Source organism: Protopterus annectens, chromosome 13.part0, assembly GCF_019279795.1.
Source record: "Protopterus annectens isolate FY-2018-M chromosome 13.part0, PAN1.0, whole genome shotgun sequence".
Classification (NCBI taxonomy): domain Eukaryota; kingdom Metazoa; phylum Chordata; order Ceratodontiformes; family Protopteridae; genus Protopterus; species Protopterus annectens.
In genome coordinates this window covers 238,265,979-238,282,246 of record NC_056747.1, presented here as the reverse complement: position 1 = coordinate 238,282,246, position 16,268 = coordinate 238,265,979, and the positions used below count along the sequence as shown (strand labels likewise).

General features: G+C 43.7%; 1 protein-coding gene across 2 annotated transcripts in view; it reads right to left on the bottom strand.

The window, feature by feature from the left end:
• The window catches only part of DPP9 (dipeptidyl peptidase 9), a 1,882,741-nt gene that overhangs the window by 1,454,999 nt on the left and 411,474 nt on the right, over positions 1-16,268 (bottom strand). For both annotated transcript variants that reach the window (XM_044053788.1, XM_044053789.1), the window contains exons 8-9: positions 15,628-15,756; positions 8,393-8,454 (exon numbers count right to left, since the gene is read on the bottom strand). In XM_044053788.1, coding sequence (XP_043909723.1) covers positions 8,393-8,454; positions 15,628-15,756 — 191 coding nt within the window. The remainder of the gene's footprint in view (positions 1-8,392; positions 8,455-15,627; positions 15,757-16,268) is intronic.

Below are 16,268 nucleotides of genomic sequence, written 5' to 3'. Positions count from 1 at the left end.
TGTCTTGTACGATTATGAAAATTATACATTTAAAATACTTTTCATTATTATGCCTATATTTTTGCAAGGGAGCATGGTAATCACACAAATGATGCATCATTTTGAAGTTGACATTCAGATGCACAAATTCTACACTGATATGTAGGCTCTGTCTGTTACAGGTGATGAGATATTATGCTTTGTTTATTTATCAATTATGAAAAATATATTAATCCTATTTGTGAATATCTAAAGAAAGGAACATCACACAGTAATGGTTCAGGTATAATTTTAAAGCTGACATTCATACTAACAAATTACATTCAAATTGTATGGGTCTGCATGGTAGATTGACCAAGATATTGTGCTTTGCTTTTCCAAAACGGTAAAAAATATGCACAATATCAGCATTCCTTGCCAAATATTTAATAATGACTTTGATATGCACTAATCAACATTTACACTGTTGGAAAGGTCAGTGTCTGCTGAACAACTTTCATGTTTACATTTTTAGTCTAGCTCTTGTAGTTAAAGAGTTATGAACTTTTGTTTTCTGTATGGTATTACAAATGGATTTTATGAAAATGAGCTCAGGCTGCAGTGTTGTTCCTATGGTGGAATTAAGCAGGCAGTTTTTCCTGAGCTGCTCTGGAGTGAATGAGTTGAGGACCTTTTTAAACAAACAGCTAAGTAAATTACAGCTAAAAGTTTCTCCAATGGGGTACTTAAGAGTCCTCTGGTTTCAAGCTAACTAATAGACTGAACATTCACATACAAAGACTTGAGCATCACATTGAAAAAGGAAAAGAAGATGGCAGCCAACAACCATGTACACCACCAATGTCCTGATATTGGCCAGCAAGGGCATCCAACATCTACGGAAGATTAAAGCCTCTGGTATTTGGACCAGGCATATGCTGTGAACCATGAAGTTCACAAGACTTAATACTGCAACACTTATGACAATTATCAGACCTTAGTATGAGCTTTTAAAAACACAGGAGGCCAAGGTACTGTATCATTTTCTGCAACCTCTCTCAACCCTCAATTAAAATGTTTGCGCTTCAGACTTTGCCCTCTCTCTAAAGACACTCTGGAGGGGATTGCTGGGATGTAGTATCCTTATTAGTTGTCTTAACTGTGGGAAGAGAACTAAGCAAGCAAAACCCTCTCATCCATCTTAGAATTACAAGAGTGGAGTCCTTTCCCTCTTTGCTGGGGGAGCCACTCCAAAGATGGCAGGCTGAGAAGCCTGAGAATCTTTATTCCACATGGCGAAATTCACTTCAGCAAGCCTTATGTAGTTATACTAAAGCAGCAAAGATGCAGGTATCGGTACAGGGGGTACTGGTCCTTTAACTGCAAAGCTTCTGATCCAGAACTGGGCTTTTTCCCCCAAAACCATAACTGATCGCATTTCCAAACCCTGTCCTGAACTCCATGAAGGTGCAATAGAAACTGCTGAAGGATATCCATCACAGATACCCGTCTAGGCTTGGAGTGTCATTCTCATCAGTAAAATCTTAGCAAACAACACAAAGGAGTCACTATGCCACTGCAGAGGCCTAAACAGGCTCACATACAGTAAAACAAGACATAAAAGAATTAAATCCTTTTACCAGGCCCAACATACTCACCCTTACGGGAACCTCCTGAGATTAGGTATGCTCACACTTTTTGCCCACTACCTTCAAGTAACATGGAAAAGTACAGTTGTATAAATGTACAAGTAACAGTATATGTCCTACTAATCACTGCTGCAGTATTCATTATGAATGGGTTATCACCGCTGACATCCAGCCAGGGTACCGGAGCACCACCTTCCCAGGATCATACATCTAACATGTGACCTCCGCTCATAAGTGCAGGGCCATAGGTGGACGTAGCAGCATAATTATCCAGGCTATCTGGCTGCCAGCATGAACACAGGTTACTTATATGTCAGACTGTCATTTAGTCATCGGTACCATTGCTCCAAGTAAAAAGCCAAGTGCCTCATTTGAGAACCTTCCTTTGCTTTTCTAAAGTGTTTCTGCTTACCAGTATTAGTGGTCAGCTAAGAGGGATAAGGTAAGATTAGGGATCAAAGGAGTAACTTTTTTCAAGGGTGCACGGCTACTGAGGCAGTGGCACATGTGGAAGTGGGAGACCTTGTCCCTCTAATCACCTGCTGCACACCAACTCCTTAAGGTACAGCAGGCATGTTCAAAGAACTATAGGGCACAAAAGAAAATCTTTCATCCTCAAAAATGCTGCACCACTCCTGTTAGAGAAATGAATGGGCCGTAATACTACAATTTCTGGACAGAATGAAGTGAATTTGCAAATGGGAGGGAGATTCTGTGGGGTTGAGCATGGAGTATTAAAAACAATGCATCACATTATTAAAGGAATAAAATCTCAACTCTAAGGCACTAAACTGCACTACTACATAACAGTGAAATTCAAGACTTACACTAGCCAGTCGCATCATAATACAACTCCAAGAAAATACCTACAGTGATAGACACACCTCTTGCAGAATACAGGGAATAAGTACTACAGCTGTAAACTCGGAACTTGAGCTCTCAACAGAAAGCAGTGAGTAAAAACAGACATGCAAGACCACAGTCTTACTTGCAGTAGTTCTACAAGTTTTTGCTAACTTTGACACTAGCAGATTAATGGGATTCTGTAGTTGTACGCAGTTCCATAATATCCACAGCCTAACATTAATTAAGAAATACCAACACAATATAACAGCAGGAAAGTACAGTTTTGTACCTACCATAAATGTAGATGTTAGAGTGCTAATACAGCTGCAGTCTTAACAGATGGGGTTATCCTGCCATCAGGCGGGTCCTCGGTCGGCCGAATTCCAAAGTCTAGGTCCGGCGTCGGTTGTCGTCGCCTCTTCCCTGACGTCAGTGCGGCAGGGGTATGAAAGAACCAGCCGACGCCATTTTCTTCAGTTTTTCTTGTCCCAGATGTCAGGTGCCCCCAGAAGGAAGGCAAAACATAAACTTATGCAATAATGCAATGTAATATAATCAAAGAACAGTGGTTTGCAAGCAAATACACCATAAAAGAATACCCCAATCAGGTTGTACGAGGAGGTGTTTGTCATAAGGCCTGTCCCAAGAGGGGATGGAGGGAGGGAAACCTGGACTGCAGCTGTATTAGCACTCCAACATCTACATTTATGGTAGGTACAAAACTGCACTATGTTCATCGTGCATACAGCTGCAGTCATAACAGATGGGTAGAATCCCAAAGCTAAAAAGGGGTGGCAGGCACTAAGTGGAACTAGGAGGAGCAAGGATGCCCTGCAAGACTGCTGTGGCAAAGCCAGCTCTAAATTTAGAGTATAGTGGAAGGTGATAGTGCTTGGAGAAAGTGTACACAGAACTCCAAGTGGCTGCTTCCAAAACATCCTTGGTAGGAACCCCCCCTGAGGAAAGCTGCAGAGGTAGCTGTGGCCCTTGTGGAGTGAGATCTGATGCTTGTAGGTACAGTTTTTCCATGAAATGAGTAACAAAAGCGTATGCAGTGGGCTATCCATTTTGAGATTGTCTGTTTGGAAATAGCCTTTCATTGAGCACCTGTAGCATAGGACAAAGAGTTGCTCTGATTTTTCTGAATGGCCTTGTCCTGTCCAAATAATAACGAAGTTGTCTGTGAATGTCCAAGGAATGCAGTAGTCTTTCCCCTTTGTTTTTTGGGTTAGGATAAAAGGTAGTTAAGTGGATAGTCTGATTCAAGGCTACACTGGATACTACCTTTGGCATAAAGTAAGGGTTGGGTTCATAAGGAAACTCTGTCCTGATGGAAAACGATAAAAGGTTACACAGCCATGAGGGCTTGTAGTCCCGAAACCCTGCGTGCTGAGGTGATAGCCAGAAGAAAGGCCGTTTTCCATGACAAATATTGCAGTTCTGTTGAAGCAGGGTCAGTTTTTCTAAAATGAAGTTGAGGTCCCAAGCAGGTACTGGTGGTTTCCTTGGGGGTTTTATATTCTTAGCCCCTCTGAGGAACTGTCTTAAGAGAGGATATAAGAATAAAGGAGGATCAGTGTTGTATTGTGCAGAAATGGCTGAAGCATGGATCTTGATGGAGGAGAAGGAAAGTCCACTGTTTAACATCTCAGCTAGATACTGTAATATTTGAGGTAAATTTAGTACCCAAGGATTCTGGCCTTTTTTCTGATTCCAAGCACAAAAACATTTCCATTTGGCGGAGTGGGCTTTTCTAGTAGAGGGTCTTCTGGCCTCCAAGAGGACATCCTGCACCTCCTTGGAGAGTAGGGTCTGTTGGAAAATCAAGGAATCCTCCATGCAGCTAGATTGAGGGTTTTCAGCTGACTGTGAAGAGTTTTGAAATTGTGCTGGGTCAACAGAAGAGGCGCTAGAGGCAGGATCCATGGTGGGGAATGCGTTAGGCTCCTCAGGAGTGGATACCAGTGTTGTCTTGGCCAGTCTGGAGCAATGAGAATCATCTTTGGCCGCTCTGCTCTGGCTTTTAATAGAACTTTGGGCAGCAGAGGAAGAGGTGGAAAGGCATAGACTGTCAATGTTGTCCAATTGAAAGAAAGTGCGTCCACTTTCCAGGCCTGTGGATAAGTCCTTGAGCAAAATTTTTTCAGTTGGTAATTCCTGTGGGTAGCAAAGAGATCTATGTCTGGCCGTCCCCATGCCGGAATTATCTTTGTGAAAACTTGAGGATGCAACTTTCACTCGTGTGGATCTGTCATATTTCTGCTTAGGTTGTCTGCCAGCGTGTTTTCCTTCCCTGGCAGGAATTGTGCTTGAAGTTGGATTTGCAAATCCAGAGCCGTGTTCCAAAGGGACATGGCTAGTCTGCACAGGGGGTATGAATGAGTTCCTCCCAGTTTGTTTATGTACCACATCACTGTGGTGTTGTCTGTCCTTATCAGTAGCTGGCCTGGGTGCAGTAGGTCTTTGAAGTCCATAGCATTTTGCACTGCTAGCATTTCCTTTTGATTGATGTGCAGGTGCTTCACTTTTTGGGACCATTTGCCCTGAATGCACAGATTTGCCATGTGCGCCCCCCAGGCGTAGTCCGAAGCATCTGTTGTGATTTGATTTGCTTGACGCATGCAGAAGTGGACACCTATATATTTCTTTGGCATGCTTCAGCCCACCACAGAAATTCCTTTTGAAGACATGGAATGAGTGGTATAATTGTTTCCAAACTGTGGCTGTGTTGAGACCATACTTTTTTTAGGTACCATTGAAGTTTCCTCATATGCAGCTTTGCACATGGGATCAGCAGGATGCAAGATGCCATGAATCCCAGAGCCTGCAGGACTTTCCTTGCAGTCAGCCTGGTGAAGGTTGTCATTTTTCTGAAGTATTGAGATAGTTGCCCTTGCTTCTCTGGCGAGAGGTAGGCCATCTGGGTGTTTGTATTCAAGCTGGCACCCAGGAAAATTATTGCTTGAGAGGGTATTAGTTTTGATTTCTTTTTGTTGACTGTGTATCCCAGAAAGTTCAACAATGTTATTACAAACGCCAGGTGTTTCAGAAGTATGTGCTTGCTGTCCGCTTGGATCAGGCAGTCTTCCAGATATGGGTATATTTGTATCCCTTGAAGTCTGCAGAAGGCAATTACTGATGCCAGGCATTTCGTAAACTCTGGGCGCAGTAGATAAGCCAAAGGGCAATGCAGAGAATTGATAATGGGTTGAACCTGCAAGAAATCTGAGGTATCTTCTGCAATCTTGTCTGATAGGGACATGCAGGTATGCCTCCTTGAGGTCCAATGTTACCAGCCAAGACTCCTTGCCCAGCATGGGAAGAAGCTGATGTAATGTGGCATTCTTGAATTTTGGTACGAGTAAATGTGTTTAGGATGGATAGGTCCAAAATAGGTCCCCAATCTTTGTCCTTCCTCGGTACCAGGAATATAGTCTGGAATAAAAACCTTGACCTTGTTCTTTTGCAGGTACCTCTTGAATAGCTTTCATGTCCATGAGAGCTGAAATTTGTTTTTGTGCCTCTGCCCTTTGATTTTGTGGCAGGTTTGGCATGCCTCTCATTTTTGGAAGGGTGTGAAAGTGGAATCTGTAGCCTCTGTCTATAATGTCCAGGATCCATTTGTCTTTTGTGACAATATGCCATTTTTTTTTGTAAACAATGCCAGTTTTCCATCTAAAGGTGCTGCCATTAAAGCTTTGCTTGGCATGCAAAGGGGAAAGTCGTTGCGTCTGCTTTCTGAATGACTGATCTATCCTCTACACCTCTTGGTGTAGGTGCTTGCCATTGTCTGGCTCTAAATGATCCTTGGGATTGCCCTCTACCCCTCGGGCGCCTGTATCTACCTCTGAGGTCTGTCCGTGGCTGGAAAGGACCAATTTTCTGAAGGCCAGTTTCTGCTGAAACGTGGAGGTTGTACCTGTAGGAAATCTTTCACTGTTTGCATTGATCTTGCCTTTTCCTCCATTTTCTTTAGTACCTCCTCAGCTTTAACACCAAACAATACATCTTTTTGAAGAGGTGCATCTAGTAATTTAGCTTTGACATGATCTGGTAAGGTTTGCTCTTTGAGCCAAGCATGTCTACGTATGACAGACCCTGTAACAGCAGCTCTACATGAGGCCTCTAAAGCATCAAAACCACATTGCAAGGTATATTTACCCACTTGCTCTGCACTATGCAACAAATCCTGCAACTCCTTTAAGTCTGGTTTGTTCAGGTTGTGCCATTTTGCTTTTCAACTGAGATAACAAAAACTGTTGATACTTTAACATATGGAACTGACAGTTTAATGCCCTCATGGTTAAAGTGGCAGAGGTGTATACCTTTTTCCCCCACCTTTCTAAAGGTCTGGAATCTCTCTCTGAAGGTAATGGGTTTTTGGCAGTAGAGGCCTTAATTCCCTTGGGACCCTGTGAAATAGTTTCAGGGTCAGCAACGTGGCTTTTGTATAGGAATTGGTGTGAATCAGGAACCCGGTAATACCTGTCAGGTTTAACAGGAGCTGGAGGCAAAGAATCTGGGTTGAGGCTGGCTTCTGTGTACACATCATCTAAAATATCGAAGACAGGAGGGATAGCCAGAGGCCTGTGCTGAGGAAGCAAGAGAAAATCCCTGAGGCTTTTCTTGGAATCTGAGTAATCTTGGCCTTCCTAGTGAAAGTGTTCCCTCAAGGTATGTAAGGTTTCCCCAAAAGAATAGTCCTCAGGGGGGAGACGGGGGGGGGGGGGGGGAGACAGTGGGAATGGACTCCTCAGCATCAGAATCTTCAAAAGGGGAATATGAATATTCCTGATCCTCAGAATGTTCTGAGGTAATAGAGGCTTGGTCTGAGGAAGGGTAGTCCTTCCTCCAATCTGGGCCTTTTGTCCGAGGGGGCCGAGAACCCCTGATAAGAGTAATCAAATCCTCAGCCATTTTGAGCATCTGTTTTTTAGGCATGGGGCCATGAGAGGGGCTCTGTGGAGCTTGTCTTAGTTTTCATGGCTGCTTTAGATTTTGTGAAAGCCTTAATGGAAAAAGAGGAAGGCCTGAAGACACCTTGAGAGGTGGCAGGCCTGTCTAAACTGAGTTTCCCCGCCAAGAGTGGCGTCGGTATCTGTAATCGGAGTGGGGGCAGAGGAGCCTGCGACCTTGGGCACAGAAGACATCACTAAAGAAGCGTCATCGGTACTCAGGGGCTGCATAGGCGCCTCGTTGAGAACCAGAGCACCTGTAGCCGGCTTTAGCGTGGTGTCAGTAGAAGTCACGAACCTCGTATGTCGGTCCTTATCTTCGCATCTTTTACTCAAAACTGGAGTCTGAGTATCCGACGACATAATGTAATCAAATTTTTTACCAAAATAGTGTTGGGCGAACTCCGTCCGACGCTTAAGTGTGTTTGTTGAATCTAGCACAAAAACGACAGGCCAAGATGTCGTGGTCTGGGCCTAAGCAAGGAATGCAGAAGGAATGGAAATTCTTATGCGGTATTTGCTTCCAACATGAAATGCAATTATTAACTTTGTCTGACATCGGTCCGAGGCAAGAAAAATTTCCCCAACGGGGTACTTGGCTTTCAAGAAGACTTCGACTGAAAAATTTTCGTAAATCTCAGGAGCTGGCCGACCGGCACTTGCGAACTGCTTCTGCTTCGGGCACCGCGCAGCAAGAAAGACTTAAGAAAATGGCGTCGGCTGGTTCTTTTATACCCCTGCCGCACTGACGTCAGGGAAGAGGCGACGACAACCGACGCCGGACCTAGACTTTGGAATTCGGCCGACCAAGGACCCGCCTGACGGCAGGATAACCCCCATCTGTTATGACTGCAGCTGTATGCATGATGAATATCCAAGGCAACTCTGAAGTTCCCAACAAAGGATGCGTTAATTACTTTCAAAAACACCAGTATATATGTAATAAAAGATAAATTTATGTTGCATTTTGATCAATCTACTTACCTCTCCATCACTATCCGTATGAATTTCTGCAAGCTTTAAGGTTATTTTTGGATTTTTGCTACCTATTTAAGGGGAGAGGAAAAAAATTGCATCAACTTATATTTCAGTCAAAGTCATCAATTCTAAGTTAACGGCACAGAAGATCTGTCAAGTGTGTCCAGTCCTCAAACAGACCATGCAAAATCTTACTAAGGCTGACAAACACAGCAGTATCTTCTGTAAGTAATGTACCATATAGTCTGTCAAATAAGTACCTCTGCAAATTGTCAAAGTTGTCATGTCAAGCACCATTACACCATTGCCTAGTAAGGTAGCTGCTAATTTCTTGGTCCAGTACTTAAAAAGTACAGTTTTGTACCTACCATAAATGTAGATGTCCGAACAGGATAGCATCTGCAGTCCTAACAAATGGGTTGTCCTGTCAGGCAGCCCTTCGGTTGGCCGGATTCCAAAGTCTGGGTCTGGCCTCGGCTGGTGTCGCACTTCACCCGACGTCATCTCTGCTGGTCTTCGGGTATAAAGGCATCAGCCGACGCCATTTTCCTCAGTGTTTCTTGCCCCAGATGCCAGTAGCCCTCTTGGATAGCTAAATTTTTGGGTAAATGCCAATGTTTCCCAAAAAGTAGAAGGCAAACACAAAAAATATGCATGTATGTACATATATACAAACAAATACACCATAAGAGATCCCCCCCCCCCCAGCTAGCTATTAGGTGGGCAATACCCTAGGAGTACCACAGAGGGGAAGGAGGGTGGGTAATCCTGACTGCAGATGCTATCCTGTTCGGACATCTACATTTATGGTAGGTACAAAACTGTACTATGTCCTTCAAGGATGCATCTGCAGTCCTAACAAATGGGTAGAATACCATAGCCAAACTAGGGGAGGAGGAATAAGAATTATGGTGTACTTAGGATCCCTTGCAACACTGCAGTGGCAAAGCCTGCTCGGGATCTAGAGTATAGAGGTAAGTTATAATGCTTGGCAAATGTATGCACGGAGGTCCAAGTAGCAGCCTCAATAATGTCCTTGGTAGCCACTCCTTGTAAGAAGGCTGTGGTAGTGGCTGTAGCCCTTGTAGAATGAGGCCTTATGTTCTGTGGAATTTGCTTTCCATGATAGGAGTAACAGAATCTTATGCAATTTCCTATCCACTTGGAGATTGTCTGTTTGGAAATTGCTTTTCCTTCCTTCCTGTTGCATAGGCTACTAGGAGCTGGTCAGTTTTTCTATTGCCCTTGGTTCTGTCCAGGTAGTAGCGCAACTGTCTATGTACATCCAAGGTATGCAGCAGTCTTTCTCCTTTGTTCTGTGGATTGGGAAAGAAGGTAGGTAGGTGGATTGCCTGGTTTAGAGACAGTCTGGATACCACCTTAGGCATAAATGTAGGATTAGTTCTCATGGACACTATCTTGATGGAAGATTAGGAAGGGTTGTACTGCCATTAAAGCCTGTAGTTCTGAAACCCTTCTTGCTGAAGTAATTGCCAGTAGGAAAGCAGTTTTCCAGGATAGGTGTTGAAGATCTGCTGTTGCTGCTGGTTCGAATGGAGGGAGTGTCAATTTTTCTAGTACAAAATTCAAGTCCCATGCTGGTAATGGTGGTTTCCTAGGAGGTTTTACATTCTTAATTCCTCTGAGGAACTGCCTGAGTAGAGGATGCGAGAAGACAGGAGGATCGAGGCTGTATTCTGCAGAAATAGCTGATGCATGTATCTTGATGGAGGAATAAGACAGGCCAGTATGTAGGAGCTCTGCCAAATATTCCAGGATGTTGGCAATATCTACTTTTGACATCTTTCACTCTTTCCGTACTCCAAATGACAAACCTTTTCCATTTCCCTGCATAGTTCCTTCTGGTAGAAGGTCTGCGGGCCTCAAGGATAATGTCTTTAACCCTTTGGGATAAATCTGGGTTCGATGTTCTTATGTAATGTTCCAGGCAGTGAGTTGGAGTTTTCAGGTTTGGATGCAAGATGTTGTAGTTGCACTGAGTCAACATCAAAGGAATCAGGGGTAGAGTCCACGTTTCCCCCCCGAGACATGCTCCTCAGTAATGGATACCAATGTTGTCTTGGCCAATTTGGAGCTATCAGAATTATCCTTGGCCGTTCCTCTTTGATTTTCAGTAGTACCTTGTGCATCAAAGGAAGGGGTGGAAATGCATATGCTGTTAGGCCTTTCCAATTGAAGGATAGAGAGTCCACCTTCCCAGAAAGAGGGTGGTAAGTCCTTGTGCAGAATTTCTTGAGCTGGTGGTTGAGTGGGGATGCAAATAGGTCTATTTGTGGCATTCCCCATTTCTTTGTGATGGCCTTGAAGATGTCCGGGTGTAGAATCCATTCGTGAGCATCCGAGGTAGTTCTGCTTAACATGTCTGCTAGGATGTTTTCTTTTCCCGGTACAAATATTGCCTGTAATTGAATGTTATAGCTCAGAGCCATATTCCACAGGTCCAGAGTAATTCGGCATAGGGGGTATGAATGAGTACCTCCCTGTTTGTTGATGTACCACATGACTGTGGTGTTGTCTGTCCTTATCACTTGGCCCTCTGAGGAATGGTCTGAAATTCTGGATTGCCAGTTTTACTGCCAGCATCTCTTTTTGATTTATGTGCAGGTGTAGCTGATCTGGAGTCCATAGGCCTTGAATGCACTTGTCCAGCATGTGTGCCCCCCAACCGAGGTCTGAGGCGTCAGTTGTGATGGTTTGGCTTGCTTGAATGTTGTGGAAGGCCAATCCTGGGTTTGCCTGGCATGTCTGAGCCCACCATAGGAACTCTTGTTTCAGGCATGGAATTAATGGTATTTGGTTTCTAAGCTGTGCTTGTGTTGAGACCATAAATTCTTTAGGTACCACTGTAGCTTTCTCATATGCAGTCTGGCATGGGGGACCAAGATTATGCAGGATGCCATGAAACCCAAAGCCTGCAGAACTTTCCTTGCTGTTAGTTTGTTCTGCTTTGCTAGTGTCAAGAAGTACAGAGGAAGTTGTTCTTGTTTTTCTGTAGTTAGGAATGCCATCTGTTTTACTGTGTCCAATTCTGCACCCAAGAATGTTATTGTCTGGGATGGTATCAGTTTTGACTTTTTTAAATTGACTGTGTATCCCAGAGCTTGTAGTAAGCAAATGACTCTTTGTAAGTCTTGTGTCAGCTTGCTTTTGTTGTCCGCTTGTATCAGGCAGTCGTTCAGGTATGGATAAATTTGGATTCCCTGAAGCCTGCAATGAGCGATTACTGATGCCAGGCATTTCGTGAACACTCTGGGAGCAGTAGATAAGCCAAAGGGCAATGCTGAGAATTGATAATGCTCTGATCCTGCAAGAAATCTGAGGTATCTTCTGCAAATTGGTCGTATGGGGACGTGCAGGTATGCCTCCTTGAGAAATAGAGTTACCAGCCAATACTCCTTGCCCAGCATGGGAAGAAGTTGGTGTAGGGTCAGCATTTTGAATTTTGGAACAATGATGAATGTGTTTAAAGCGGACAGGTCGAGAATAGGTCTCCAACTGTTTTCTTTTCTTGGTACTAGGAAGAGTCTGGAGTAAAATCCCTTGCCCTGTTCTGTAGGTGGTACCCTTTCCACAGCTCTCATCTTTTTTAATTGAGCTATTTGTTTTAGGGCTTCTGACTTTTGATTTGGTGGCAGGTTTGGCATTCCTCTTTTTGCTGGTAAGGTGTGGAAATGAAACCTGTACCCTTGGTCTATAGTTTGCAAAATCCAGTTGTCTCTTGTGATATAGTGCCAGTTTTTTGAAAATAATGCTAACTTTCCGCCTAAGGGTGCTACAATTTGTTCCCTGGTAGGCGGTGTTAGAACCAAGTCACTGTGATTGTCCTGTTGCAGTGGTAGTGGTTGTATCCGTGGCTCGTTGGTTATTGCCTTGCCACTGGAGTCCCCTGTAGGCACCTCCTCTGGATTGATTTCTGCCTCTGGAACGTCTATTCCTGCCTCTCTGGCTTTTGGAGGAGTCTGGAAAGGACCAATTTTTGGAAGGCCAGTTCCTGCTGAACCTTGGGGGCTGTACCTGTAAGAAATCTTTAACTGTTTGTACAGATTTTGCCTTCTCTTCCATTTTCTTCATTACTTGTTGGGCAGGAGAACCAAATAGACTGACCTTGTCCATAGGAGCATCTAAAAGCTTTGCTTTAACATGATCCGGCAAGACCTGCTCTTTCAACCATGCATGCCTTCTTATAACTGTGCCAATCATGGCTGATCTAAATGAAGCCTCCAGTGCATCATAGCCACATTTTAAAGAATGGTTACTAACCTGCTGAATGTTATTCACCATTTCTAGAACATATTTCTTATCTAAGGAATCATCAGAGGACAGTTTCTTAGTTAACTGATCAAGCATAAACTCTTGGTATTAGATCATATGAAACTGACAGTTCAAAGCTCTAGCTGAGAGAGTAGCAGAGGTGTATACTTTTTTACCCCATCTCTCTAAGGACCTGGATTCCCTATCAGAAGGGAGGGTTTTTGCTGAGGTCGGCTACTGCCTTAGGCCCCTGGGAGATAGTCTCGGATCTCCAAGGGGCTTTGTATAAGTGGTGATGAGTGTCCGGTACCCTGTAGAACCTGTCGGGCTTAGCAGGGGCTGGAGGTAAAGTATCAGGAGCAGTGCAAACATCATTAAAGGCATCATCCACAACAGGAAGAACTGGAGGTATAGCTAAGGGCCTATGCTGCGGTAAGTGTAAAAAGGTCCTAAGCCTTTTCCTTGAATCTGAGAAATCTTGTCCCTGCCATTGGAATTGCTCTCGCATGGCATGTAAGGTTTCCCCAAAGGAAAATTCCTCTGGGAGAGGCAGAAGGAATAGATTCTTCAGCATCAGAATCTTCATAAGTAGAAAGAGGAGCCTCTGGATGGTCCGCAATGTCTGAGTCATCAGAAGAGTCATCTGAGGAGCCTGGCTCAGGGGGCTCTACTCTGGGTCTCTTTTCTGAGGGTTGTGAGGCCCTGTCTGGGTGAGATTGGGATCCTCTTATTAAGGAGTTGAGATCCTCTGCCAAAGTAAGCATTTGTGTACTGGAGCTGGGCCTGTGAGAGGGGGGCTTAACAGGCACTGATTTAGCAGTTTTGGCTGCTTTAGCCCTGGCAAAGGCCTTTATAGACATGGCTGCAGGAGGCCTAGCAGCACCACGTGCTGGGGTAGAGACATCCAAAGGGATGGTGTCCGATAAATCTGTAGAAACCACAGTTGTAGGTAAAATTTCAGAGGCCGATTCAGCTAGGGTAGAAGGGGCCTCGGTAGTAGTCATGGATTCGGCTGTAGATTGAACCGTTTGCTCGGTTTCGGCCGAAACCGAGACACTTGCGGTTTGCTTTACTGTGGTTTCGGCCGAAACCGCGGACCGCGAGTGTCTGTCCTTTTCTTTGCGTTTTTTAATAATTTGGGTAGTCGGAGGATCCGACGGCATAATGTACGCAAAATCTGAGCCGAAAAATTGTTCAGCAAACTCCGACCGACGCCTAAGCATTCGTCGGTTGAAGGAAGCACAGGCTAAACAAGCTGCTACGTCGTGGTCTGGGCCTAAACAAGGTAAGCAGTAAGAGTGGAAATCTTTATGAGGTATTTGTTTCCCACAAGTTAAACAGTTATTTACTTTTTCTGACATCGGCTGAGGCAAGAAAGAGTCCCCAACAGGGTACTTAGCTTTTAGAAGTCTTGATTGTATTCGTAGTAGTAATCTCTGGATCTGACCGACCGGCACTTGCGAACAGCTTCTGCTTGAGCGCCAGCAAGAAAGACTGAGGAAAATGGCGTCGGCTGATGCCTTTATACCCGAAGACCAGCAGAGATGACGTCGGGTGAAGTGCGACACCAGCCGAGGCCAGACCCAGACTTTGGAATCCGGCCGACCGAAGGGCTGCCTGACGACAGGACAACCCATTTGTTAGGACTGCAGATGCATCCTTGAAGGACATCCCCATTGTTGCAGCAGTGACTTCTATGTAAAGGACAACCTGTTTCATCAGAGCTACTCAATTTGCCATAAGACTTTTCAACCTCAGTCAGTGTTAGTTTTATTAAGTAGGGTGGCGCAACAGGCTTTCCCCCAGGACACTACATGTTCCAAGTCAGCCCTATTTGTCACAATTTTGTGGAAACAGGGTACTGCTTATGTAGTATGCTCTTAAGTTTAATATTCCATTAGCACTGTCAACACAATACAAAATGTGAAACTGCCTATAATCCACCCATAAAGTAAAGCAATCCCCATTACTTTCAATAAAATTCAAGTGTTAGTTAGGCTACTTTGTATACCAATATGAAAACTTGACTTGGAATCAACATTTAAAATCCTAAACATGCAAAGTCAGTCACAGAAAACTACAAACAATGCATTACTGCTGCAAATAAAGCATGACAAGTATAATTCAGCATCATCACTCAAGTCATAGTAAACAGCACATCAAAAAGAAAAAAGGAATAAAATCAGTGGATGGCATACATCCCTTAACATTACCAATACACAGTATGACTAGCTATATTCAATAAACTGTAGCAAACCTAGAACAAAAAACCCAGTCTCCCAATCAGTACAACGGGAAGGCTACCAGATGCAAGTAAAATAATGCTCAGGACAAATATGACCTAGGGAAAGTACATCGATGGCTAGCAAATCTAAACAGGAACATTCTTCACTAGGAATGACTGAAGATAGACACTACAAAAGGCTCAATGACAACTTTCAGATAAAACCTCCTCTAATAAAAGTTATGCTATCACGATTCACGAGACAGCATATTCCACTCATCCATGCTATCCTCATCAGGAGGGATAAAGACCACAAAGCAAAAGGTCAGAGACACCACCCAATCAACTTTTATAAGCTTCCCAACAGAATCTGGACTTCTAAGGGAAGTGAGCCTTTCCCAGATTCAACTATCGACTAGAGGACAAGCTCAGATGTTTTAAGTTTATGAAGGGAGAAAGGAGATGAACAGAAGCTCATACTAAGACAGTAGTATCATACACAGTAAAATGCTAATTTCCAAGTAAATGAACACACAAAGGTGTTGTTGGCATGTAGTACAATTACTACACATGCTTCTGGAATTTTAGTCCCAACATGTAAGCTTTCCATGACCTGAAGGAAGTAATACAAGAGCCCATATAGTGACTGAATTACAATCTGCAGTTACATTTTAGTTTTAGTTTTTGGGTGGGGGAAGATTTTGAAATGTTGGTCTTCCCCCTCCCAATAATTCGACACCCTGACCTGTTCTGGGGTACCGATAAGCATCTGCTTTTCTGTCTTCCAGCGCTGGTGAAGGAACGTGAATGATCTCTACCTCAGACTCGTCTACCTCCTCATACAGTAACTGCAACGTCTTCCCACCATCCGGACCTGCAGAAATAAGAAATATAAAAGTCGGTGATAGCACCAACCACTCTTACTGCAGTACAACATAAAAGGTGGCATACATGCAACTGTCCACATTTCTGCACTGCTTGCAAACATCTATTTACTCCTTCAAATGACATGACTGGATTTGATAACCAAACCAGCTGTCTAGAAAACAAACGGCTCAATAGAGAGATGAATCAAAACAAAATGCAAAAGAAAGCTGAAACGAGAAAAGGCAATTCATACACAAATTAAGGAAACCAGATATACAACTCCTTCCTTCAAAACGACTCTGCCTGTTTTACAGTCACTATTTTGATCCCCGAGTAGAAAGGATTACTAACTGCAGAAATGGCTCAACATGAACAAAACTTAAGGAGTTACATTGGGACAGTTGCACATTTTTTTTACTTTTTTTTTTTTTTTGATTCAAACATGAAACAGTTGCATCTTCAAACACAGTTAAACAAAAAGCAATTTCAATATCATTTGAACCTCTTTACAAAAACATG